A 25,967-nucleotide genomic window follows, 5' to 3' on the forward strand; every position below is an offset into this window, starting at 1 on the left:
GGTGCTGCTCGTGTCAACGTCATTTCACTGAGTCTATCTTTAATATACAGTAAGTCAGTCTTAACAGAACAGTACCAGATGCAGGCCAACCAGTGGGCAGCCAGGCCGAAGACACACACCAACAGGACGAGGACGGCGGCTCCATACTCAATGTAGTGGTCCAGTTTACGGGCTACTCTGCCCAAGCGCAGCAACCGGACAACCTTCAGAGAACTGAACAGACTGCTGATCCCCTGAGAGAGAGAAAGATCAGGCAAAGGTTGACATAATGTTTACGTTCTATGGAAACAGAAGGGTGGACCTGTAGCTTAGGAGCCATTACTCAAAGTATGAACAAACCTCGAACTGCATTCTCGTGAGACTGAAACATATCTCAACATGTTGACAAAATGTATGTGTCTGTATGCATGTACTATTCTCTCAACCAGGATACTCCACTCTATAACATTTGCCACTGTTTCCCAGGGAGTCCTTGGATACTGAATGTGTGTGCTGGCATCAAGAAGTCTTTCATAGACGTAAATAATATTCATGGGATGTTATGACTATAAAATGAGGGTGTACTCAAGCAGCTGTGATACAAGCCATAGACTTGCACCCAGTCGATATAACCTCACACTGAACTTGTAGCATTCATTTACTGTAAGACAACTAGCGAGGGTTTTTATTCATGAATTCAATCAAAACACCATTGCCAAGTTCCAGGGGTAAATCTTAAGGAAAGAAAGACTTCATTTGGAGTCATATACTCAACACAAAAGAATATGATCTAACACATTAGAGATGTGACAGAAATCAACATGTATTCCATTTAACTCACCATCTGTGATTTCTATCTGAATCATGAACAGAGTACAGAAAAAAACATGCATTTGTAAAAACAGGGTGATACATCACAAAACATGTATTTATATGAAAGACCATATTGTTTATGTCAATTAATGTAAATCCATTTGAGTGGAGCGTGTGTGTGTGTGTTTAAGTTTTAACTTATCCTGGATGACACAGCACATACGGTCAACTATGTGTCTGTGTTTATCAATTGCAAATGTGAAAATAATGTTTTATCATATCATTATAATCATATTTTGACCCAAACCAACTCAATCAAAGTGGGTTTGATAACGAAAGGCCTACTTGAGTGACAGCTCGACGGTTCCAGTTCTTCACGTTCCACAAATAAACACAGACAGAGGAGGGGGAGGGACCATGCAAACAGAACAAAACAGGGGGATGAGGAAGAAAATAAAGACGTGAGCATGATCAGACAGAAGAAAAGTAGACATATAAGAAGATAAAACCATGATGACTTCAAACATTCATACAAATTAATAGGTCAATCATATTCGTGTAAAAAAGGATAATGTGATGGGGAAAAAAAGACAACAGTTCAGAGACACCAAACCAAATCTCCTCACAGACTTTTTTGAATGACTACTGAGGTTTATTAAGCATGGTGGAGAGTTCAGAGCGTTGTAGTGGGCCACACTGGATTTACTGTATCAGTTAGACCATTGTTTGCGGCAAACATGTTGCTTAGTAACAATTTCATTGTCTCACACTACCTCAGACTGTTAGCTAGCGTTAGCAAATGTTCAAGGCTAACACAAAACAAAGGAAATGTGTTAGCTAACGTTTGCTACTATTTACCTTACTGAACGCATATCAGGATAACTACAAGTAGAATAAGCTGTCCCCACTTCAGAGGAAACATTACTTAGTAACACTATACTTATTGCCTGCAGGTAGGTATAATGCAGAGTCCTTTATAATGTTATAATAACTCATATGGTTTAATGAAAACTTCACATATATTTTATCAAGCCTATACAGATGCTTCACAAATCCTTTACCAAGCCTATAAAGATTCTTCACAAATCGTTCATAAGCCAATGTACAACCAGAAGTACAAACATTGCTTGATGATCAACTTCAAATAAATGACATGAATTCCCAGTAATACAGAAACGAAAATGTTGTTTCACTGTCCATAGCAGCTGGCTGGACTGAACCTAGTCAGGCTAACAGAAAATGTCCTGGTGTCTGTCAGGTGTCAGCATTAACCAGGCGCTGAGAAGCTGAAAGACTAGAGGCTGACAAAGTGCTGTACCTGCAGATACAACAGACTTGGTGCAGCTCACAGCTTTCTTAGGATCAGCTTGTTAAGTACCACTGCAACACTTTACACCACAGCCACAGCCTTCATCAACTAACAACTCACTAAATGGATGCGTTTGAGCAACACATCAGGACACTAAACTCTCCAGTTTGGTTTGCCTAAATGGCAGCTAACAGCAGCAACAAGCTCTAGCCCTGTAGGGCCTATAGTGTTCATGTGCATGCACGTGTGTGTGAAGGGTGTGCACATTGTGCAGTGCATGCTAATAATGAAGGTGACCTGAGTAATCAATAGGCCTAGAATTGTAACGTTATCCATCTCTAAATCCGTTTAATGACCCCTCCGTGGTACACTGACCCAGAGATGCACTAAACGTTATAATTCACCAAAGAAAATGGTGCTTAAATAGCATTTAAGTGCCTTTACCCTCTATTACAACCCGTGCTTTCACATATCCAAATCCTTTAGGGCCGTATTCACGAAGAGTCTCAGAATAAGAATATTTAATAGATTTCAAAGTCTGATATGTTTCATTCGATGTTACTAATCCTTAGAGATAAGCTACATAAAAAAGAGAGGTCATTTACCCAATACATTACGGGGAGTTTACATATAGAGTGTGCAACTCTATTTTAATAGCTTATAGTTTATTCGCCGTTAGTCAGCACCTCTACATAAAATCATTTTCTCTGTGTGTGCGCCAGCTCATGTCTTTTATTCGTCTATCCATTATTTGTATTTTTTTTATTTAACCTTTATTTAACTAGGCAAGTCAGTTAAGAACAAATTCTCATTTACAATGACGGCCTACCAAAATCCAAAAGTCCTCCTGCAGGGACGGGGGCTGGGATTAAAAATACAAATAAATGAAATAAAAAATATAGGACAAAACCCACATCACAACAAGAGAGACAACACAACACTACATACAGAGAGACCTAAGAGAACATAGCTTGGTAGCAACACAACATGGCAACAACATGGTAGCAACAACAACATGGTAGCAACACAACATGGCAACAACATGGTAGCAACAACAACATGGTAGCAACACAACATGGCAGCAGCACAACAAGGTAGCAGCACAACAAGGTAGCAGCACAAAACAGGGTACAAACATTGTTGGGCACCGACAACAGCACAAAGGGCAAGAAGGTAGAGACAACAATACATCACGCAAAGCAGCCACAACTGTCAGTAAGAGTTTCCATGATTGAGTCTTCGAATGAAGAGATTGAGTTAAAACTGTCCAGTTTGAGTGTTTGTTGCAACGCGTTCCTGTCTCTAGCTGCAGCGAACTGAAAAGACGAGCGACCCAGGGATGTGTGTGCTTTGGGGATCTTTAACAGAATGTGACTGGCAGAACGGGTGTTGTATGTGGAGGATGAGGGCTGCAGTATATAACTCAGATAGGGGGGAGTGAGGCCTAAGAGAGTTTTATAAATAAGCAACAACCAGTGGGTCTTGCGACGGGTATACAGAGATGACCAGTTTACAGAAGACTATAGAGTGCAGTGATGTGTCTTCTAAGGAGCATTGGTGGCAAATCTAATGGCCGAATGGTAAAGAACATCTAGGTGCTCGAGAGTGACATATCCATAACCTGAGCGGATAACAGTTAGGCTCATCTTAATGTTCCCCATTAAATAAAGGACTAACCGTGGTTCCCTTCCTAGCAATGGGACCCTCCCCAGAGAGGAGAGACAGGTTCAAAAGGTCAGAGATGGGCTTGGTGATTATAGGAACAGCAACCTTAAAGAAGAAAGGGTCTAAACTCTCTGACCCAGATGTTGTTAGGGGGTCAAGTTTACAGAGCTCCTTTAGCACATTGGACTCAGTGACTCATTAGAGAGACATGGCACTGTTTCAACCTAATTGTCTGTGGGATTGATTGATTCTCTGTGAGAAACTTCCGAGGTGCCTATTTGGCTTGATTTGGGGAAAGGTAAATGGAGTGTATTGATTATAGAACAATCTATAGCATCTTAAATGATAGAATCTTAAATTACTTAGGGGTGAGGGTGCAGCTTCCTGTTTGGTGGGAGCTCCATTTGACCAATATTTGACCAACTACGTAAGATTAGACAACACACACATATCCGAGATTTAGTCATTGTTTATGTGTAGGCCTATGTACATATTCATCTGCATAGCCAAACAGACAATCACACATTAGTTAGCCAATGGCCATACATCATCTTCCTGTCTAATGCTTATGGTTTCACTGGCTAATGTCTACACAGAGCTCATTGAGCCAGTCTTGTAATACCTGCCTAGCTGTGTTGTGCTAATATCTAATTTAATCCAGTACTGTAGCTGCACGCCTGGCTAGCTGCACTGCTAACACCACAACTACACTTCGAAGGCTACGTTAATTCTAGTTCTATTGCTGCAGATGCAATGCTGGCATCTATCCCCTCCACCAGAGATCTCATTTCCATCATGACAGAAGAAATCCAGAATCCCCCTGATACACAATTACAGCAGATGTCAAACAAAAGCTCATTTTAGAAAAGGGAAAAACAATTGAAATGGGAGGAAAAAGAGAAAGATAATTAATTGTTTTGTTTAGTCTCCTGCTTTTACTTTTTACTTGCCCGTTAGGAAACAACCAATCCATTTCACTGCACTTCAGTGAGACGTCAGTCTCCAAACCATATGCTGTACTGACTGCTAAGGGTAGCATTCACATGTAGAACACATGAAAACATTAGAAGCAGTGACTGACTGACTCTTCCAGTGGATTAGCATTGGACTGCAGACTCCTAGCCTGAAAATCCAGACTGAATTAAGCTCTGTTTCACTCCACCATTGAAATGTGATTCAGTCTGGATTTTGAGGCAAGCAGACTATTTTCTCCCAGCTCCATTTAATGAGAACTTCTTCACAAGGTAGCACTGGGGGTTCTGGCGGGGGCAATGGGACTAATTACCCCGCTGTTCTCTAACACTTCCACTGAAAAGAAAAATGAAAGTGAGCCAGCTCACTAAGAGAGGAGAAGAGAGTGACAGAGATAGAGCGCGCTGGGCGAAAGACAGTGAGGTTACCCACACCACACTTGAGCACCCAGAGAGAGCTGTGAAGGCTTCTCTCTGCAGGCAGCCAGGTCAAAACACATTCAACAGGAAGTCTGGAAACTCAAATCCAAGACTTTCTTCAAAGGCCACAGACAGAGCCATGGAGAAGAGATAGATAGGCATAGAAAGTTAACGTCTGGGGGCAGCCAGGTCAAACCTCAACACAACGGCAGCAAGTCATGAATCTCTCGTGGACAGATGCAGGTAACATAACTGGTATCGTAGCGTCTGTCAACAGACTGTGTGGGATTTGACGACTAATGAGGAATCTTTTTACTTCCCTGCTTTCGCTTCTTGTTGTAGTATCTTTTCTAACGCATCTGACATAATTATGCTGTACTTTAGTTCTGGCTATATGAGATTATGAACTCATAAATATCTGGAACTCACACCCAATACACTCTGGGACTTAAAATATATCTGAGTCATCTTCAAGTATGTATCTACAAGGTTGGTGTCAATTCTACTTCAATTCATATAAAAAATTAAAGTCCAATTCCAATTCAAAGCCCATTTTCCTCATTAAAAAATTTCAGTTTACTTCATGAATTGATTGAATTGAAATGGAACCCAACTCTGTTTATCTGTGCCTCTGAGACATGTTTACCTGAGACTCAAAATCTACACTATACAGTATATACAAAAGTATGTGGACACCCCTTCAAATGAGTGGATTCGGCTCTTGCTGACAGGTGTATAAAATCGAACACACAGCCATGCAATCTCCATAGACAAATATTGTCAGTAGAATGGCCTTACTGAAGAGCTCAGTGAATTTCAACAAGTCAGTTCGTCCCAAAAAATAATTCTGCCCTGCTAGGGCTGCCCCAGTCTAGTTCAATACATTTTTTATTTAACCTTTATTTAACTAGGCAAGTCAGTTAAGAACAAATTATTATTTACATTGATGGCCTACCAGGGAACAGTGGGTTAATTGCCTTGATCAGGGGCAGAAAAACTGATTTTTACCTTGTCAGCTAGGGGATTTGATCCAGCAACCTTTCGGTTACTGGCCCAACGCTCTAAACATTAGGCTACCTGCCTTCCCAGAACAGTGGAGGCTTTAACAGCAGCGAGAAATTGGGACCAACTCCATATTAATGCCTATGATTTTGGAATGAGATGTTCGATGAGCAGGTGTCCACATACTTTTGGTAATGTAGTGTATTTATACCTCATCACCATGGGGTTGTGTGACTACTGACACACTACTGAATTCTCTGGTTAGGAGACTGAGTAAGCAAGGCACTTAACATACTGAAAATGACAGCAACGCTATATTTCCTATTGCTGCAGCAGTCCGAGTCATACAGTAATATGTGCCTAAGCCTCAAAGCTTTCACTCATGGATAAACAGGTTTAATTCCATAATTTAATGAATGTGTGTGGAAGGTAGGAGGGATGGCGCTAATATGCTGCTCTTTGGAGAATATTTTCTTTCCGTTCAAAGATAATCTACCTTTTCCTTGAATTCCCTTACTATCTCTTGGTGAGCAGCTTCTGGTTGTAAACGTGAAGAAGAGGGACTCAGAGAACCGCAAAACCCAGAGAGGCCTTTAGCTACACAGCCACACACACACACACTGAAAACAGATTAATCGGAATGGGCGATTAATTAGGGCCGATTTCAAGTTTTCATAACATTCGGAAATCAGTATTTTTGGACACCGATTTGGCCAATTTAAAAAAAATATATATATATGTTTTACACCTTTATTTAACTAGGCAAGTAAGTTAAGAACACATTCTTATTTTCAATGACGGCCTAGGAATGGTGGGTTAACTGCCTTGTTCAGGGGCAGATCGACAGATTTTTACCTTGTCAGCTCGGGGATTCAATCTTGCAACCTTACAGTTAACTAGTCCAACGCTCTAACCACCTGCCTCTCATTGCACTCCACGAGGAGCCTACCTGTTACGCGAATGCAGTAAGAAGCCAAGGTAAGTTGCTAGCTAGCATTAAACGTATCTTATAAAAAACAATCAATCAATCAATCATAATCACTAGTTAACTACACATGGTTGATGATATTACTAGTTTATCTAGCGTGTCATGCGTTGCATATAATCAATGCGGTGCGCATTCGCGGAAAAAGGACTGTCGTTGCTCCAACGTGTACCTAACCATAAACATCAATGCCTTTCTTAAAATCAATACACAGAAGTATATATTTTTAAACCTGCATATTTAGCTAAAAGAAATCCAGGTTAACAGGCAATATTAAACAGGTGAAATTGTGTCACTTCTCTTGAGTTCATTGCACGCAGAGTCAGGGCATATGCGATAATAATAAACGTTTTGTTTTCGAAATTATAGTTTCTGGATTCGACCATATTAATGACCAAAGGCTCGTATTTCTGTGTGTTATTATGTTATAATTAAGTCTATGATTTGATATTTGATAGAGCAGTCTGACTGAGCGATGGTAAGGCAGCAACAGGCTCGTAAGCATTCATTCAAACAGCACTTTCGTGCATTTGCCAGCAGCTCTTCGCTGTGCTTCAAGTATTGAGCTGTGACTTCAAGCCTATCAACTCCCGAGATTAGGCAGGTGTAACCGATGTGAAATGGCTAGCTAGTTAGCGGGGTGCACGCTAACAACGTTTCAAACGTTACTCGCTCTGAGACTTGGAGTAGTTGTTCCCCTTTCTCTGCAAGGGCCGCGGATTTTGTGGAGCGATGGGTAACGATGCTTCGAGGGTGGCTGTTGCCGATGTGTTCCTCGTTCGAGCCCAGGTAGGAGCGAGGAGAGGGACGGAAGCTGGTATAGGGAGAAATAGTCCTATAAATACTATATTAACTGCAACCTAAAACCTCTTACCTTGGAATATTGAAGTCTCATGTTAAAAGGAACCACTAGCTTTCATATTTTCTCATGTTCTGAGCAAGGATCTTAAACGTTAGCTTTTTTACATGGCACATATTGCACTTTTACTTTCTTCTCCAACACTTTGTTTTTGCATTATTTAAACCAAATTGAACATATTTCATTTTTTATTTGAGGCTAAATGGATTTCTATTGATGTATTATATTAAGTTAAAATAAGTGTTCATTCAGTATTGTTGTAATTGTCATTATTACAAATACATTTTTAAAAATCGGCCCGATTAATCGGTATCAGCATTTTTTGGTCCTACAATAATTGGTATCGGTATCGGCGTTGAAAAATCATAATCGGTCGACCTCTAACACACACACACACACACTGACAACAAAGTCACACACACACACATGCACACTGAAGACGGAGTCACAAATCAAAACCAACGACCAGCATAATAACCCTATTCGGCTGCCATAAGACAAATGAACGCTGACAGGTTTGTGACCCTTCAAATGGAGCCTGATGTCCAGTAACATACGCTGGTTAACAGGCTGAACTCGTCTATAGACACACACACAGCCTGACGTCCAGTAATATAAGCTAATATAACAGGCTGAGCTCATTGGTTCTGTGGGAGAGACTGAGAAAAGGCTGTGTTGGGTGATTCTGGATGGCGGGTAAGGACATTAAGATTAGGACATTAGCTGCTGTCATTAGCCAAACATAAATTATATAGTCAGACAGAAAAGGAAAAGCTCAATGGCAGCGAATCAATATACAGTGGGGCAAAAAAGTATTTCGTCAGCCACCAATTGTGCAAGTTCTCCCACTTAAAAAGATGAGATGAGATGAGGCCTGTAATTTTCATCATAGGTACACTTCAACTATGACAGACAAAATGAGAAAAAAAATCCAGAAAATCACATTGTAGGATTTTTAATGAATTTATTTGCATATTATGGTGGAAAATAAGTATTTGGTCAATAACAAAAGCTTATCTCAATACTTTGTTATATACCCTTTGTTGGCAATGACAGAGGTCAAACGTTTTCTGTAAGTCTTCACAAGGTTTTCACACACTGTTACTGGTATTTTGGCCCATTCCCCCACGCAGATCTCCTCCAGAGCGAGCAGTGATGTTTTGGGGCTGTTGCTGGGCAACACGGACCTTCAACTCCCTCCAAAGATTTTCTATGGGGTTGAGATCTGGAGACTGGCTAGGCCACTCCAGGACCTTGAAATGCTTCTTACGATGCCACTCCTTCGTTGCCCGTGCGGTGTGTTTGGGATCATTGTCATGCTGAAAGACCCAGCCACGTTTCATTTTCAATGCCCTTGCTGATGGAAGGAGGTTTTCACTCAAACTCATGATACATGGTCCCATTCATTCTTTCCTTTACACGGATCAGTCGTCCTGGTCCCTTTGGAGAAAAACAGCCCCAGAGCATGATGTTTCCACCCCCATGCTTCACAGTAGGTATGGTGTTCCTTTTGCACACAATGTATATAGACTCTTTTTTTTCTACTGTGTTATTGACTTATTAATTGTTTACTCCATGTGTAACTCTGTGTTGTCTGTTCACACTGCTATGCTTTATCTTGGCCAGGTCGCAGTTGCAAATGAGAACTTGTTCTCAACTAGCCTACCTGGTTAAATAAAGGTGAAATAAAAAAATTAAAGAAATGCAACTCAGCATTCTTTGTCCTCCAAACACGACAAGTTGAGTTTTTACCAAAAAGTTATATTTTGGTTTCATCTGACCATATGACATTCTCCCGATCTTCTTCTGGATCATCCAAATGCTCTATAGCAAACTTCAGACGGGCCTGGACATGTACTGGCTTAAGCAGGGGGACACGTCTGGCACTGCAGGATTTGAGTCCCTGGCGGCATAGTGTGTTACTGATGGTAGGCTTTGTTACTTTGGTCCCAGCTCTCTGCAGGTCATTCACTAGGTCCCCCCGTGTGGTTCTGGGATTTTTGCTCACCATTCTTGTGATCATTTTGACCCCACGGGGTGAGATCTTGCGTGGAGCCCCAGATTGAGGGAGATTATCAGTGGTCTTGTATGTCTTCCATTTCCCAATAATTGCTCCCACAGTTGATTTCTTCAAACCATGCTGCTTACCTATTGCAGATTCAGTCTTCCCAGCCTGGTGCAGGTCTACAATTTTGTTTCTGGTGTCCTTTGACAGCTCTTTGGTCTTGGCCATTCTGGAGTTTGGAGTGTGACTGTTTGAGGTTGTGGACAGGTGTCTTTTATACTGATAACAAGTTCAAACAGGTGCCATTAATACAGGTAACGAGTGGAGGACAGAGGAGCCTCTTAAAGAAGAAGTTACAGGTCTGTGAGAGCCAGAAATATTGCTTGTTTGTAGGTGACCAAATACTTATTTTCCACCATAATTTGCAAATAAATTCATAAAAAAATCCTACAATGTGATTTTCTGGATTTTTTTTCTCATTTTGTCCCACTGTAGCTCACTGGGTTTAGACAACTCGACTACTAATGTAGAACATGGGGCTGGTAGTGGTAACACCAGGGTTGTGGGTTAGATCATGGGGCTGGTAGTGGTAACACTAGGGTTGTGGGTTAGAACATGGGGCTGGCAGTGGTAACACCAGGGTTGTGGGTTAGATCATGGGGCTGGCAGTGGTAACACTAGGGTTGTGGGTTAGAACATGGGGCTGGTAGTGGTAACACTAGGGTTGTGGGTTAGATCATGGGGCTGGTAGTGGTAACACCAGGGTTGTGGGTTAGAACATGGGGCTGGTGGTGGTAACACCAGGGTTGTGGGTTAGATCATGGGCCTGGTAGTGGTAACACCAGGGTTGTGGGTTAGAACATGGGGCTGGTGGTGGTAACACCAGGGTTGTGGGTTAGATCATGGGGCTGGTAGTGGTAACACCAGGGTTATATCAAAAACTCTAATTAATTCAACTATTAAAGCTGTAAAAGATAAATTACCAATATATTGTCAGACCCGATTGACTTTGTCCACATTCTCGAAGGCCCTAACGAGGTCATAGGCCAGGCAGGAAAGCAGGTTGATGACGAACACCCACCACACACACACACACACAGTACTGACCTCGTCCACATTCTCGAAGGCGTTGATGACGTCGTAAGGCAGGCAGGAGAGCAGGTCGATGACGAACCAGGTCTTCAGGTAGTTCATCCTGATGAGCTTGGGGTCAGAGATGACCTCTCCGGCCGGGCCCACGAAGGTAGTGTGGAAGTTGAGTACAATGTCCACCAGGAAGATTACGTCTACGATGCTGTCCACCACCAGCCACGTCACGTTGTTCTGCTTGGTCTGATAGTACAGAGGTAGAGTAGAGAATCTTTGTTATAGTAGAGGAGAGAATCTGTGTTATAGAAAAGGAGAGAATATTTGTAGAGCAGTATAGTAGAGCATCTGTGTTATAGTAGAGGAGAGAATATTTGTAGAGCAGTATAGTAGAGCATCTGTGTTATAGTAGAGGAGAGAATCTTTGTAGAGCAGTATAGTAGAGAATCTGTGTTATTCCCGAATGGCAATTTGCTTTAGCGTAGAGAATCTATATTACCTCCCCAAGATTATTAGCGTACATTTATTTTTTTATGCATCCTTGAGGACAGGAGAGGATCTTTATTATTGTAAATTAGAGAATCTTTGTTAGACCATAGAGATATAGGTCCCACTTTAAACAAAGTACAACATATAAAGGCTTTATAAAGGATACATAAAGCCTTCATAATCACTACATAAATGCTTCACAAAACATCTATAAGAGTATGTCATACTGTGTATAAAAGGGTGACATAACCATTCCCACTGAAGGGTGAATAATCAAATGTGACACAAAACACATTCTATGTTTATACACCATTTAGAGTCATTGACATAAGCTTATAGATGATTTGTGAAGCCTTTATGTAGTGCTTATGAATCATTTATGTATGCCAAATAAAGCCTTTACAAGTTGTACTTCGTTTAAAGTGGGACCGAGATATGTAACACAAAATAGAGTGGTTGATGTCACACACCTGCATAGCTCTAGACAGAATATGCTGATAATGGCAGCCATCTTGGTCAGGGATAAAGTATATGTCATTATATGGTTCAGACCTTGAAGGAGACGTTGTAAGGAACCATAATGGCCGTGTAGAAGGTGAGGATGAGGATGACCCAGTCCCATGTGGTCTTGAAGGCGCAGTAGTGGAGGATGATGTGGGGCGGCGTCTTGGGCGTCTCCTGCTTGTACTGGGGGAGGATGTCTGAGCCCAGTTGAAGGACCTGCAGATTGTATATCTTTTATGAGTTTGATGGAATAAAATCAAAGAGGGGTTTGGGGTAAACCAAGAGGTTACAGTTCACTGTAACACACACAGTGAAATGACATTGCCACCAGCAGCACTGCAGATATTGAGATGAGCGAAGATGCAAGGCACACGGTATCTGCGCCTGTGCACAGGTTCACTTCATGCTGTTAAAGCGGGGTAGCCAAGGGCCCAAAACAGAGGAGTTGAGCTTTGTGCTTCAACGCTCTTAGTTGTTGCGGAAATTGGCCCAATATGCTGTTTACTTTCTGCATCTATGTTATATCGCTGAGTCTACCTTTAAAGGTTGCTTAGATATTGTTACATCCATATATGGTGTGTGTGTGTGCATCTATGTGCTTGTAAATGAGTGTGTGTGTGTTATCATTTCGTGCATCCCTATAATCACAAAAAAGGACTGAGACAAATGGATTCACAGCACTGGCGCACATGCCTCCACCGTAAACCAAATGGAATGACAATGGTGACACACACACACACACACACACACACACACACACACACACACACACACACGCCCTAGCTTTATCAGTGTAGTTATAAACACGTACAATAGACATAAATATTAGCGTACCTCAGCTAGGCGAGAGTGCTTGTGAACGTTCTCTCCCTTGTGTACAGTAGGCTGTAGCTGCTGTAACACCCCTCTACTGCTGGTCAGAGCACGAGTTAGCCGGGCAAACTTCCCCCAACCTGAGAGCACGAGGCAAAAAAAGGGTTTCGGGATTAGTACAAATAATGTACTAAAGGTAGACCAAGATTGAATTTATTAACTAACCAGAGTGTTGTTATTAATAATAACGTGTTTAGATTAAAAGCAGCACCCTGATGAGGGCTTTAGACGAAACACATCAGGGTTATTATAATACTTTATTGTAAAAAGTAGTTAGGACTCATCTGTAGGGGACTATCCAAGGGGACTATCCAAGTAAATGTGACCACATCCTTTGTTGCCATTTACAAACTCTGTCACTCACCTTTTGAAGTTTCATCTTCTATTGGTTGTTTAAAGGCTGTGATGTCACTGAAGGTGCACAGAAACAGCACCACTTTTTCCTGTTCGTTTCGTATAGGGGCTATCTTGACAAAGAACCATACCGGCGTTCCTGAGATGAGAGAACATCCATTATTATAGGGGAATACAGCTGTCAACAGAAACGTGTTTATTAAAAAAGCACATGGTTAAAACTGGGCTCAAAGACCCAGCTCCCTGCTGGCAGCACGGGGAGGTATGACTGGGCCCTTATTCATAAAGCATGTCAGAGTAGGAGTGTTAATCTAGGATCAGGTCTCCACTGATTCATTATGACCTACAAGGCAACACTGATCCTAGATCAGCACTCCTACTATGAGATGCTTTATGGCTACGGCCCATGATCTACAGGGTTAGTACTGTCCCAATTGGCGATGGAACAGCATTGTACATTTTCATAAAAAAATGGCAGAATACATTAGCGTGACAAGAGGCTGTTTTTTATGTTAACTTGGTACTTACTGTTTTTTTTATACATTAGTATTTCAAATGAGTTCATCTCGTAGTTTTCAAACGTTAGCCGTACTTTCTCGCTAGTATCCTTGTCTGTGAGCTCCCCGTACATGAAGCTAGAAACACAAAAGGAAAACAACACTATTCATTTTTAATGTCCCCCAGAAGCATTCAAAAACAAGAGCGTAGACATGTTAGAATGCTGCAACGAAGTAAAAATAGTCTCTTGAAATGCCTTATTGAGGAGGTCAGAGGTGTGTGTGTGAAGTGTTTATCAATGTTTTTTATGATTTCAGATCACTGCATTGTTTGCGCAATCTTCTTTATCTGTTTCACTTACAGTACCAGTCAAAAGTTTGGACACACCTACTCATTCAAGGGTTTTTCTTTATTTTTACTATTTTGTAGAATAATAGTGAACACATCAAAACTATGAAATAACACATATGGAATCATGTAGTAACCAAAAAAGTGTTAAACAAATTAAAAAATATTTTAGATTCTTCAAAGTAGCCACTCTTTGCTTTGATGACAACTTTGCACACTCTTGGCATTCTCTCAATCAGCTTCATGAGGAATGCTTTCCCAACAGTCTTGAAGAAGTTCCCACATATGCTGAGTACTTGTTGACTGCTTTTCCTTCACTCTGCGGTCCAACTCATCCCAAACCATCTCAATTGGGTTGAGGTCAGGTGACTGTGGAGGCCAGGTCATCCGATGCAGCACTCCATCACTCTCCTTGGTCAAATAGCCCTTACACAGCCTGGAGGTGTGTTATGGGTCATTGTCCTGTTGAAAAACAAATGATAGTCTCACTAAGCACAAACCAGATGGGATGGCATATTGCTGCAGAATACTGTGGTAGCCATGCTGGTTAAGTGTGCCTTGAATTCTAAATAAATCACAAACATTGTCACCAGCAAAGCACCCACACACCATCACATTTCCTCCTCCATGCTTCACGGTGGGAACCACACATGTGGAGATCATCCGTTCACCTACTCTGCGTCTCACAAAGACACGGTGGCTGGAACCAAAAATCTCAAATTTGGACTCATCAGACCAAAGGACAGATTTTCACCGGTCTAATGTCCATTGCTCGTGTTTCTTGGCCCTTGGTCTCTTCACCTTATTGGTGTCCTTTAGTAGTGGTTTCTTGCAGCAATTTGACCATGAAGGCCTGATTCACACAGTCTCCTCTTTAACAGTTGATGTTGACATGTGTCCATTACTTGAACTCTGTAATCTTGAACTCTGTAATCTGAGGTGCAGTTATCTCTAATGAAGTTATCCTCTGCAGCAGAGGTAACTCTGGGTCTTCCTTTCCTGTGGCGGTCCTCATGAGAGCCAGTTTCATCATAGCGCTTGATGGTTTTTGCAACTGCACTTGAAGGAACTTTCAAAGTTCTTGAAATTTTCCAGATTGACTGACATTCATATCTTAAAGTAATGATGGACTGTCATTTCTCTTTTCTTATTTGAGCTGTTCTTGCCATAATATGGAATTGGTATTTTACCATATAGGGATATCTTCTGTATACCACCCCTACCTTGTCACAACACAACTGATTGGTTCAAACGCATTAAGAAGGAAAGAAATCCACAAATTAACATTTAACAAGGTACACCTGTTAATTGAAATGCATTCCAGGTGACGACCTCATGAAGCTGGTTGAAAGAATGCCAAGGGTGTGTATACTTCATAGTGTTGACGTCTTCACTATTATTCTACAATGTAGAAAATAGTACACATAAAGAAAAACCCTGCAATGAGTAGGTGTGTCCAAACATTTGACTGGTACTGTACATGTTTCAAGCAGACCACCATAGTCCTTGTGCCCAAGAACACCAAGGTAACCTGCCTAAATGACTACTGACCCGAAGCACTATTGCACTCAACACTGCAATTTCCCACATGGACAAAAGGAACACATATGTAAGAATGCTGGTCATTGACTACAGCTCAGCATTCAACACCATAGTGCCCTCAAAGCTCATCACTAAGCTAAGGACCCTGGAACTAAACAACTCCCACTGCAACTGGATCCTGGACTTCCTGACGGGCCGCCCCCAGGTGGAAAGGGTAGGCAACAACACATCTGCCACGATGATACTCAACACAGTGCTTAGTCTCCTCCTGTACTCCCTGTTCACCGATTACTGAGTGGCCAAGCACGACTCCAACACCATCATTAAGTTTGCAGACGACACAACCGTGGTCGGCCTGATCACCGCCAACGATGAGACAGCCTATTGGGAGTTAGTCAGAGACCTGGCAGTGTGGTACCAGGATAACAACCTCTCCCTCAGTGTGATCAAGACAAAGGAGATGATCGTGGACTACAGGAAAAGGAGGGACGAGCACACCCCCCCGACAGGTCTGTAGAGGAGCAGGTTGAGAGCTTCAAGTTCCTTGTTGTCCACATCACCAACAAACTATCATGGTCCAAACACACCAAGACATTCGTGAAGAGGGCACGACAACGCCTATTCCCCCTCAGGAGCATACGGCCCAGTTCATCAGTAGGGCCGAGCTTTTTACCATCAATGACCTCTATACCAGGCGGTGTCAGAGGAAGGCCCTAAAAATTGCCAAAGACCCCAGCCACCCTAGTCATAGACTGTTTTCTCTGCTACCGCACGGCAAGCGGTACCCGGGGCGCCAAGTCTAGGTCCAAAAGACGTCTTAACAGCTTCTACCCCCAAGCCATTTACGCTGCTGCTACTCACTGTTTATTGTCTATGTACAGTAATTTTACCCATACATACATGTACATATTACTTCAATTACCTTGACTAACCTGTTTTTATTTTCTTTAAACCTTTATTTAACTGACTAACCTGTACCCCGGCACATTGACTCGGTACCGGTACCTCCTGTATATAACCTTGTTATTGTTCTTTAATTGTTGCTCTTTTATTTTATTTTATTTAGAAAATGTCTTGCTTAAAACTGCATTGTTGGTTAAGGGTTTGTTAATAAGCATTTCATTGTAAGTTCTACAGGTGTTGTATTAGGCGAATGTGACAAATACAATTAGATTTGATTTTGTTGGCACAAAGATCCATTTTAATTATCTGATAGTCAAAATATCCATCTTCAAGATACAGTAAACATGTAGCACACACACACACTGTGGTTTAAAACACTCTGGTCTCACACCACTGATTGCAACCATTGCAGCCATTTCAAAAATAGCTCTGTGGAGTTGTTAGCTTTGAACAACATGGTAATTCTAATGAGACTGTATCTTGGGGCCTGCTCGCAAGGATCAAGGTGCAACGGCTCCCAAAGACTGTTGGCTTCATCTGACAGCACTCCTGACAGGAACATATCTCAACACACCATGTGCCTGCAGACTGGGTTGTCTTCATTAGGGCACACAGTAGCATAACGTTTATGCAACAGAAAATGAACAAAAGCGTTTCTTATTGGACAATAGCTGCTATGATGCGACATCTCCTTAAGACTGTTGGCTTCATTCTGACAGGAACATGTCGACACATCACGTGCCAGCATGGACAGATTTAGCAGATTCAGACTGAGGTTCCCAGCTGGAATTGCCAGACAGTACACAAAAAGTGGTTACCCTAGGGTTCCAGAATTGTTGTGTCTGATTCACACTATAGGGCCGAACCAAACCACACTGTGCTGACTCAGATTATTTATTTTTACGTTGTCCTTTCCAACGCAGTTCCAGCAACTACTTACAAACTCTGTAACCAGGCCAGCCCAGTACATCTTGGTATGGTCCAGCTTGGGTCAATAGTGTGAAAAGGGTATTGGTGGCAAGTTATCAGTTGTTTTTGTATGCAAGATGTTCTTAATGTTCTCAGAACTTCATTTTGAACATAAAGAAGGGAGTATGGTACCTTAAATGTGAAAAGGAAAACAATAACTGCCTAACAAGCGATGATCAAATGTGTAAAAAGAGCTCAAAAACACCCACAATGTTTCACACAACAACAACTAATCCAGCTGAGCATGCAGAGCTCGCCAACATTGAACAAAGTCACTTTTGGAGAGTCTGAAGAGTGATTTCAGTCTGTTTGATTCTTAATAGGGGTTTATTTCTTCTTGCTTGCTGGCTGGGATAAAAACGGTGGAATTAGCTGTAAAGTATGGCCTTTGGTTTGGCAGGGAAAGGTAATTATTTTGTTTTCCTCAATTTTTCTTTTCAATGTCATTTTATAATGCTGGTGGGCTGAAAAAAGGAATCTGGTGATTTCATCTACAGTATCTGAAAATAAGTATGCTAACAGGAAATATGGAGTAAAATGAGCTGAAGAAGACAACCAAGAACCACAACAACACCCCAGTGTTCATTGTTGCTGTTCAATAAATGAGATAAAAAGAGATGGAAGGCAGTGTGCTGCTCTTCTACCTGCATGTGCTGCTCTTCTGCATGACCTCCGCCCTGTGGTACCCCGACAGCTTGCAGAAGCCATCGTTGCTGTAGACGATGGGCCAGTCCACGATCTGAGCATTCCCAAGGACAAAATTGGTATCTGTCAAAGATGAGGGGGAACAGAGAAGGAGGTAAGGCTCACTCGTTGGTGATTGGTCACAGTTATCTACAACACATTACGCTGGATGGGGATAACAGTGGAGCGGGATTGGGATAAATTGCATTTCAGTACACTTATGATTAGCAACTGAACTCAAATTCAAATAAACAATTTGGAAAGAAAATCCAAATACATGAATTAAATAAAAAACTGAAGTGAAATGGTGTTGACACCAACCCTGGGTCGACATCGACAGGCGACAGCACAGTCATATCGCACGATGGAAGCCACTGCAGTACAGTGTGAAAACAGAGCAGCAGAATAATCCTTCACATACGGGCACTGTACTCAGTCTCAGACCATCCTTACCATTAATGCTGAGTAAGTAAGCACTGCATGTGGGGAGGGTTAGTGTCAGTTAGGCTTGAAGGGGTATACATAAGTCATAATGCCTACGTAAGCTGGACATAATGCCTACGTAAGCATTGCATGACACCTCTGGCTTTATTTTGACAGCACAAAAATGTGAAGCTTGTGTTAAAAGAGATGTGTCACTCCCAACACTGGCGACAATAGCATTTATTTCAAAACCACTCATTGTACCTATGGGAAAGTAGAGATAATCCACGCAGGGGTTTAAATCAAACCGTGTTGATTTGGTTTGAAATAGATAGCTATCATGCTGAGTATTTAAAGTGATACCATTTTTAGCACTGTCAAAATCTCACTTCACATGTTCTTTGTATACATGTACAATTGATGATTTCTCACAGTGAACATTACTTTAACCCTCTGTAAGAAACTAAACGTAGACATTACAGGTTGACAAATACTACCAGCTGATTATAAAATATAATGATTTGTTGTTTCTTTCCCTTATGTAATGTAATACCCCTTCAGATAGAGGACCACAGCTATTAGTTCGTATACAGAACGGCATAGAAACATCTGTCTGTCACCAGCCACAGACTCACTGAAGCTTACTACAGTGCGCTGCTATGCTGACGATAGTGTTTCTATGCAGCTACATAGCACATGTATTATATCACATTTGTATGAATTATTGCATTTGGGAAGGGAGGAAAAGCAAGCTCTGTCAAAATACAACAATACATGACTCAATGTGACGAGGATCAAACTGGTTTTTGATCCGTTCACAAATGATTGACATAGAAGTCAGGCAGCTACGGAGCGAGGAAAGCACCTATAGGTTCAACCATAGTCTATTAAACAACTAATGAGTCAACTTAAATGCACAGAGGAATGGCTATACTCCACAGACATGAGGTTTAATTGCTGTGTTCCACCAATTGTTTATGGAAGAGAAGATACAGTGGCAATTCCAAGGATATTTATGACAAAGGATTATAGAAAACTCCCAAATCTTAGGGACAAAATCCTGATTTAACCTATTGCTGACTTCAGCACACAAAGAAAGACAAACATCAAAGTCCAAGCCACACATTCACACCACTGTGCAGTAGTTACATCCCTGTCTCTATAGGAGTTGGGTGTAATAACTATGCATACACTAAATTTTTAGGTCATTCAGCAGATCCTCTGATCCAAAGTGACTTATTGGTGCAATTAGGGTTAAGCACCTTGCTCATAGGCCAAGACAGATTTTTCACCTCGTCGGCTCGGGGTATAGAGCCAGCGACCTTTTGGTTACAGACTCAAAGCTTTTAACTGCTAGGCTACCTGACGCCTCACTGCACTGCCAATGATCTCTGTTCACAGGAAACTCTTAGCTTCACTCCAACCCTCTGAAGTAACACACACACACAGGCGTGTGCATATGCACACTATCTCTCTCTCTCACACACACACTTAGGGAAAGTGGGAATAGGAGAAGAATATTGTAGCTGTTTATGTTGAGCCTCAAGAGTTACACTGACATAAATATTTCATACCATAAAAGATTTAAAAGACATTCTACATGCTTCAGTTCTGTCTCCTGGTCTCTAACTCTCTGGAGGCTTCTGGCCTGTTGGCTATGAGATTAGGGGACTGACTGTCTCTCACACACAGAATATAGATTTGATTTATTTTTTATAAATTGGTTCCTCCCACTATTTCACAGTGGTTGGTTCCAGCTCCCACTATTGCACACACAATATGTTGTTCACATTGTTGTTAGAAGAAAAGCATGATTGAATCTGCCAGTACATAAAGTCAACCTGGCATTATGAAAGACATGCGTGCTACAGCAGCAGTAGAGTACTAAATAATAAAGTATGTTCCATCTGTGGTGTCAAAATGTCACTTGTCATCGACATGGAATGGGAACAAAACACAAACTACAACTGCTACCCAACGATAAAAAAATACAAACTACACACACTATCCTACCAAACTACATTCACCAAGCTAAATGAAGACAACCAGTAACATTACTGACACAAACACAGTACTATGAAGTAGAACGTTCCATGCCAACATTTGTTATTTTACAATGGTTTTCAAAACAACAGTCAGATGCCATCACTGATGGGTAGCTAAGCATCATTCATCTATGTCCCAATAAAGAACACATGTCCTAGGGATTGAATTACCTGTAACAAACAGTTACTACCCAGCTAATGCAGAACATTTTCCTCAACTTTAGCTGGGTAGTGTCTGTGAACCCAAATGAATAGAAGTTAATGATGTTAAATGAAAAGAGAACAGGTGGGGGAGGGGGGTATAGGCATCTACCCCCAGGCCAGGATTTTAGACTTATGTCATAGACTTGAATTAATTTACTTTGTAAATTAACAGCAATTGGTACAGAACAACAAACATAGTACAAAAAGTTAATAGAGAGTGAGATTAAGGGGAAAAACATGAGCAGCACTCCAAAACATGGTTTGTTTATACCTGTCTGTCTATGTGATAATGTCCATACTGAAAAGTTAAAAAGAAAAAGTGTTAAAGTGACAGTGACAAATGTATTTCATACAAACGGTTATGTTTTATTTGAGTTCTTTTTTAATACTATTTCACAGCCAACATTTCACCTGGACATATTGCCTTTACACACGTTCTTTGAGCTTTTTAACAAAAAGTAGTTTTGTGTAACTTTGCAAAATCACAATGAACCGAAAGGGCAACCAACTTTAAAGTGCAATGTAGTAATCCATTATTCTAGTTTATGAAGTATATGAAATAAAATGTATTCGGGGTATTTTATCTTTACTTCATTATGGGGCGACGAGCGAGAAACAGCGAGGCTATTTTTAAACTGCATAATTTCCCAAATTGTGCGTCACTGCTGATTCCATGTGCACATGAGATACAATGGCATGCGACTTTCTGTGAATGGGATGTGCCCAAGCCTGACTGTAAACAAGAGAGATGTGCCAGACAAATAGCCTAGTGGTAACCTATCCATGTCGTTCAATTAATACATTCAGACTACCATACAAACTTTATTAAACATTGACGTTTGAAAATAGATAACAAATAATTCGTAGGAGATGGAAATTGTTTTATTCTGTTTTATGATTATTCAGAAGTTCAGACGATGTTAATTGAGAAAGATCTCCCAGTTTCTCGACCCTCGCCATTATGCGTTTTAACATGCCAAAGGGTAGGCTTCATCGATGATTTAACACCCCAATATGTTTTTTTGGTGGGCTACTCCATCCTCAAGTGAATTATCATAGGCATTAGCGCATCTCTTGTGAGCAAGATCCTTACCGTTAGATCGTCTGACAATATTTTCTAAAAAAGTGTTTTGAGGGGCTACAAGTCCTCTCCTTCCTCCGGCCATCCTCGCTCGTCATTCAGTCGTCCGTGTGTGGGAGCGATCGGTGGGGCTGGATACTACCCGCAAAACGACAAGTCCAGATGGCTGTCTTCATGGTCACTTATATCTGTACTGAGAAAGTGAGCTTTAGGTAAAGGGATCGTCTAGCTGCTACTGCTACAAAGACTTATCGCAGTCGATGGCTGCGCACCCCGCTGAGAAAGCGTGTGCGAAGCCGATTGAAGCGCTTACAGCTAGTCGCGACTCGCACGCATCTGGGGAACTCTCCTCCGCGCTTGCTAGAGCGCGCCTGACTGGTGGTACCCCAAAACTGGTGGTTACTCATTCAAACTTCTAGCGCCATCTGCCGGTGATATACGGTATAGTTTTGCGGTGGGACAACTCGGTAATGAGACGCTTCAGGAAGGCAGACATGTGTTTGAGCGGCAGAGGTCCAGGCCTACATCTGGGGGTCCCAGAGGGGTTAAGAGTCTATGAGACTCACTAATGTATGCACAATACCGTTTGTCATGTATTATAAAGCAAATCACTGGTTGTTTTCAAATATGAGCTTGCTTTATAAAGATCTAATTACCAACACTCCATAGTTCATATACATTACATACATTAAGACACACAGGAGTCAAATGGCAGTCAACATGCATGCCCCATCCCCCCACACAAAGTCAATACTTCCTCCTCATTAACTTGACCATGTCTTGGTCGTGTTGAGGTGACTTAGATGATCTGCAACATACTTATGTTCTGGAAACTTTTGAAACTTGGTCTCCTTAATTTTGATCCAGTTCTGTGCTCGGCGCTCAGCGGCGTGTCCTCTCTCCTGCTCTGTTGTCATGTACGGTCGGGAGATCCAGTACTCGTTCTCCGCCTCGCACTCCAGGTGCACCAGCATGTTGCATTTCATCTGCCAGGTGATGGCACGCGGCCGGCGGTACTTCCCGATCCACTGCTTGCCAGAGATGCCTTTCCTCAGCAGGGCCATGGTGAGGAACATGGGTTCTTCTCAGCAAGTCCTGGATTTATAGGTTACAACATGACAGAAAGAAAAACCGTTAGGGTATTGGCTCCCACGAGCAGGAGAGGAACATTGGTGTTATCAGAGAGCAAGAGGCAAAGCAATAGGTTTTACTGCACCAAAAAAAATCTGTCCACAAAAAATAAGCCCACGAAGTGAAGACTTTTTGTTAGGAGGATAATGAGTGTCGAATTTGGTCAACAATTTTCTTTTGTTGCTAATGTGCTATGTGAAGCTTATTTGATCTAATATATGTTTCATAATGGTTAGGTAGTTATGAATGCACTGATATAAGTGGACACACGTGGCATTTCGGCAAAAAAAAAATCATGTTTCGTGACTTTATATCGGAGTCGGAGAGATAGAGGACTCATCATGGATATAACCTGTTTTAAAAGGGACAGTGAGGGCTGCCACCATTTTAAAAGTAGTCAACAGGTGGGGAGATTCCTATGAGTTGGTAGCGATCAGACAATGAAGAAGAAAATGTACTACTTTAAAAACAGAGATAGTGGTGCTGCCCATACTGTCACAGACGCTTTAATGGTACAGATACAAAGAAGAGTCCTCTATCTTTATGGCCCGCTGTTCATACGCTGATATGCCCTCTTATTGGCTAGAATGATTACACATAATCTCACCTCGTCTCGCCTGCCTTCCATATTTGAAGACCTGTATTTCCATTGTTTGCCAGAAGACACCGACCCTACCATTATGCTTGTTTACACTGACCTGCACTGGGGTCGCACCGCAATCATCGTTACATTAAGACACCGTGAAGGTGGCGCGAGATATGGGTCAGAAAATGTACCTCAACGCAGGGATGGGATATGTCACTGTACTCAACTTTAGCTTTATCCACATTGCTCCATAGAGAAGATTGAAATACTGCTTGTTTTCACGGAAAACTGCCACAGCAGCCATTATGGAATGGCACATTGCTTGGAACAACAAATGAGCTGATTGGCTGACACTGCCATTTCAGAATGGCTGTAGGCCTACTGCTACCTAGCATAAGGACAAAAAGGGACTTTTTCTGGAAAAAGTAGCAGTACTTCAATTGTCTCAATGAAGTGGATAAAGGTACAATTTGGAGTAGTTGGAGTGGCATATCTCATCCCTGCATTGAGGTACAATTTGGAGTAGTTGGAGTGGCATCTCTCATCCCTGCATTGAGGTACAATTTGGAGTAGTTGGAGTGGCATATCTCATCCCTGCATTGAGGTACAATTTGGAGTAGTTCGAGTGGCATATCTCATCCCTGCATTGAGGTACAATTTCCGACACATATCTCGCGCCGGGTCCACTTGTCTTAATGTAACCATGATTGTGTTCGGACCCCAGTGCAGCTCAGCATAAACATGCTTAACGTCATGTATCTTCTGCCAAATCCATTGTCCAATCAACTATTTTGTCAATATAATAGACAATCTTTGGTGTTAGTGGTAAAACATAACAATGGAGGTCATTTCATCATTGCATTAAACCAAAATCCCTCCTGGAGGTATATAAATATATGTTTTTATGTAATGAAGAAGTTACTCTAACATTATTGTTGAGATATATGGGTATATTCATGGAATTCAAAGATGATGAAATATAGCTAGCTAGATATATAACTAATAAAAATACAAAATGTCAAAAGACATTTCATCTAACGTTAGAGGATTATGCACAGAAGTTGGAGCATGAATGAAAATTCTGGAAAATACCACATTTCATGGACATATTGTCTATTCCATTTTCAGACTAATCCAAGTCATCAGGGCGGGAATATAACATGAGCAACACCAATAATGTAGGCCTATTAAATCATTGAAACTACAAACGTGTGTAACGTTAACCACCTATGTTTATCAAAGTGGGCGTGGTGGATGCATGTTGGTAATAGCTAGAGCCACTGCTACTAGCACAAAGTTTAAATATTTGCTACTGCTATAGTATATACTACTAGCTATTTGATAGCTAGCTAACGTTACAAACGCTTTATGCATGAATTGACTAGTAAATTGGTCCTCGCTCCATTTCATTCGGATTACCTGTTAGTTACGAGATAACTTGTTGTCAAAATTCATCTTTATAGATGTTGTCTTCACGTACCAAGCTAATTCTTGCATGTGACCCCAGTCAGGCTCAGGGACATCTTCTTCTTATTTAAATTTGTATCGGCGGATCGCAACCAACTGAAAGGGGCGTACACCGCCACCTAGAGTACTGGAGTGTGAGGCATGTCACGGATCCTATCTTCTTCCTTGATGAGGTTTAATGGCGGTTGGCATCCAATAAATGTTGCATTACCGTTACCTACTAGACTGAAGTATAACTCCCTACTCATTCAAGGGGATTTCTTAAAGATTACTATTTTCTACCTTGTAGAATAGTAGTGAAGACATTACAACTATGAAATAACACATATGGAATCATGTAGTAACCACAAAAGTGTTAACCAAATATATTTTATATTTGAGATTCTTAAAAGCATCCACCTTTTGCCTTGATGACAATTTTGCACACTCTTGACATTCTCTCAACCAACCAATCAATCAATCAATGAAATCTATTTATAAAGCTCTTTTTACATCAGCAGATGTCACAAAGTGCTATACAGAAACCCAGCCTAAATCAGGAAGCAATGCAGATGTAGAAGCATGGTGGCTAGGAAAAACTCCCTAGAAAGGCAGGAACCTAGAAAGAAACCTAGAGAGGAACCAGGCTCTGAGGGGTGGCCAGTCCTCTTCTGGCTGTGCCGGGTGGAGATTATAAGAGTGCATGGCCATTTAAGGCCAGACTTTTCTTCAAGACGTTCAAACATTCATAGATGACCAGCAGCTTCATGAGGTAGTCACCTGGAATGCATTT

The 25,967-nt window shown here is 41.5% G+C and overlaps 2 protein-coding genes across 3 annotated transcripts in view; both read right to left on the bottom strand.

The window, feature by feature from the left end:
- The window catches only part of kcnh1a (potassium voltage-gated channel, subfamily H (eag-related), member 1a), a 94,473-nt gene extending 72,341 nt beyond the window's left edge, over nucleotides 1–22,132 (bottom strand). Inside the window, exons 1-10 of the mRNA XM_064933998.1 lie at nucleotides 22,024–22,132; nucleotides 21,202–21,228; nucleotides 18,219–18,342; nucleotides 13,843–13,949; nucleotides 13,325–13,453; nucleotides 12,922–13,040; nucleotides 12,136–12,303; nucleotides 11,116–11,340; nucleotides 1,138–1,164; nucleotides 76–233 (exon numbers count right to left, since the gene is read on the bottom strand). Coding sequence (XP_064790070.1) covers nucleotides 76–233; nucleotides 1,138–1,164; nucleotides 11,116–11,340; nucleotides 12,136–12,303; nucleotides 12,922–13,040; nucleotides 13,325–13,453; nucleotides 13,843–13,949; nucleotides 18,219–18,342; nucleotides 21,202–21,228; nucleotides 22,024–22,096 — 1,157 coding nt within the window. The 5' untranslated portion in view covers nucleotides 22,097–22,132. The remainder of the gene's footprint in view (nucleotides 1–75; nucleotides 234–1,137; nucleotides 1,165–11,115; nucleotides 11,341–12,135; nucleotides 12,304–12,921; nucleotides 13,041–13,324; nucleotides 13,454–13,842; nucleotides 13,950–18,218; nucleotides 18,343–21,201; nucleotides 21,229–22,023) is intronic.
- Nucleotides 22,133–22,618: 486 nt separating this feature from the next.
- On the bottom strand, nucleotides 22,619–25,264 carry LOC135512219 (large ribosomal subunit protein mL63-like). 2 transcript variants are annotated; one of them, XM_064934000.1, is made up of 2 exons: nucleotides 25,209–25,264; nucleotides 22,619–23,106 (listed from the first exon to the last, which is right to left on the bottom strand). In XM_064934000.1, exon 2 carries the CDS (start codon nucleotides 23,085–23,087, stop codon nucleotides 22,776–22,778), a length of 312 nt encoding a protein of 103 aa, XP_064790072.1. In that variant the 5' UTR covers nucleotides 23,088–23,106; nucleotides 25,209–25,264; the 3' UTR covers nucleotides 22,619–22,775. The 2 variants fall into 2 exon arrangements, with proteins under 2 accessions (XP_064790072.1, XP_064790071.1); XM_064933999.1 differs by having other exon boundaries at nucleotides 22,623–23,106; nucleotides 25,148–25,258.
- Between the last annotated feature and the right edge of the window lie 703 nt (nucleotides 25,265–25,967).

The sequence above is a fragment of the Oncorhynchus masou genome, chromosome 24 (genome assembly GCF_036934945.1).
Source record: "Oncorhynchus masou masou isolate Uvic2021 chromosome 24, UVic_Omas_1.1, whole genome shotgun sequence".
Classification (NCBI taxonomy): Eukaryota; Metazoa; Chordata; class Actinopteri; order Salmoniformes; family Salmonidae; genus Oncorhynchus; species Oncorhynchus masou.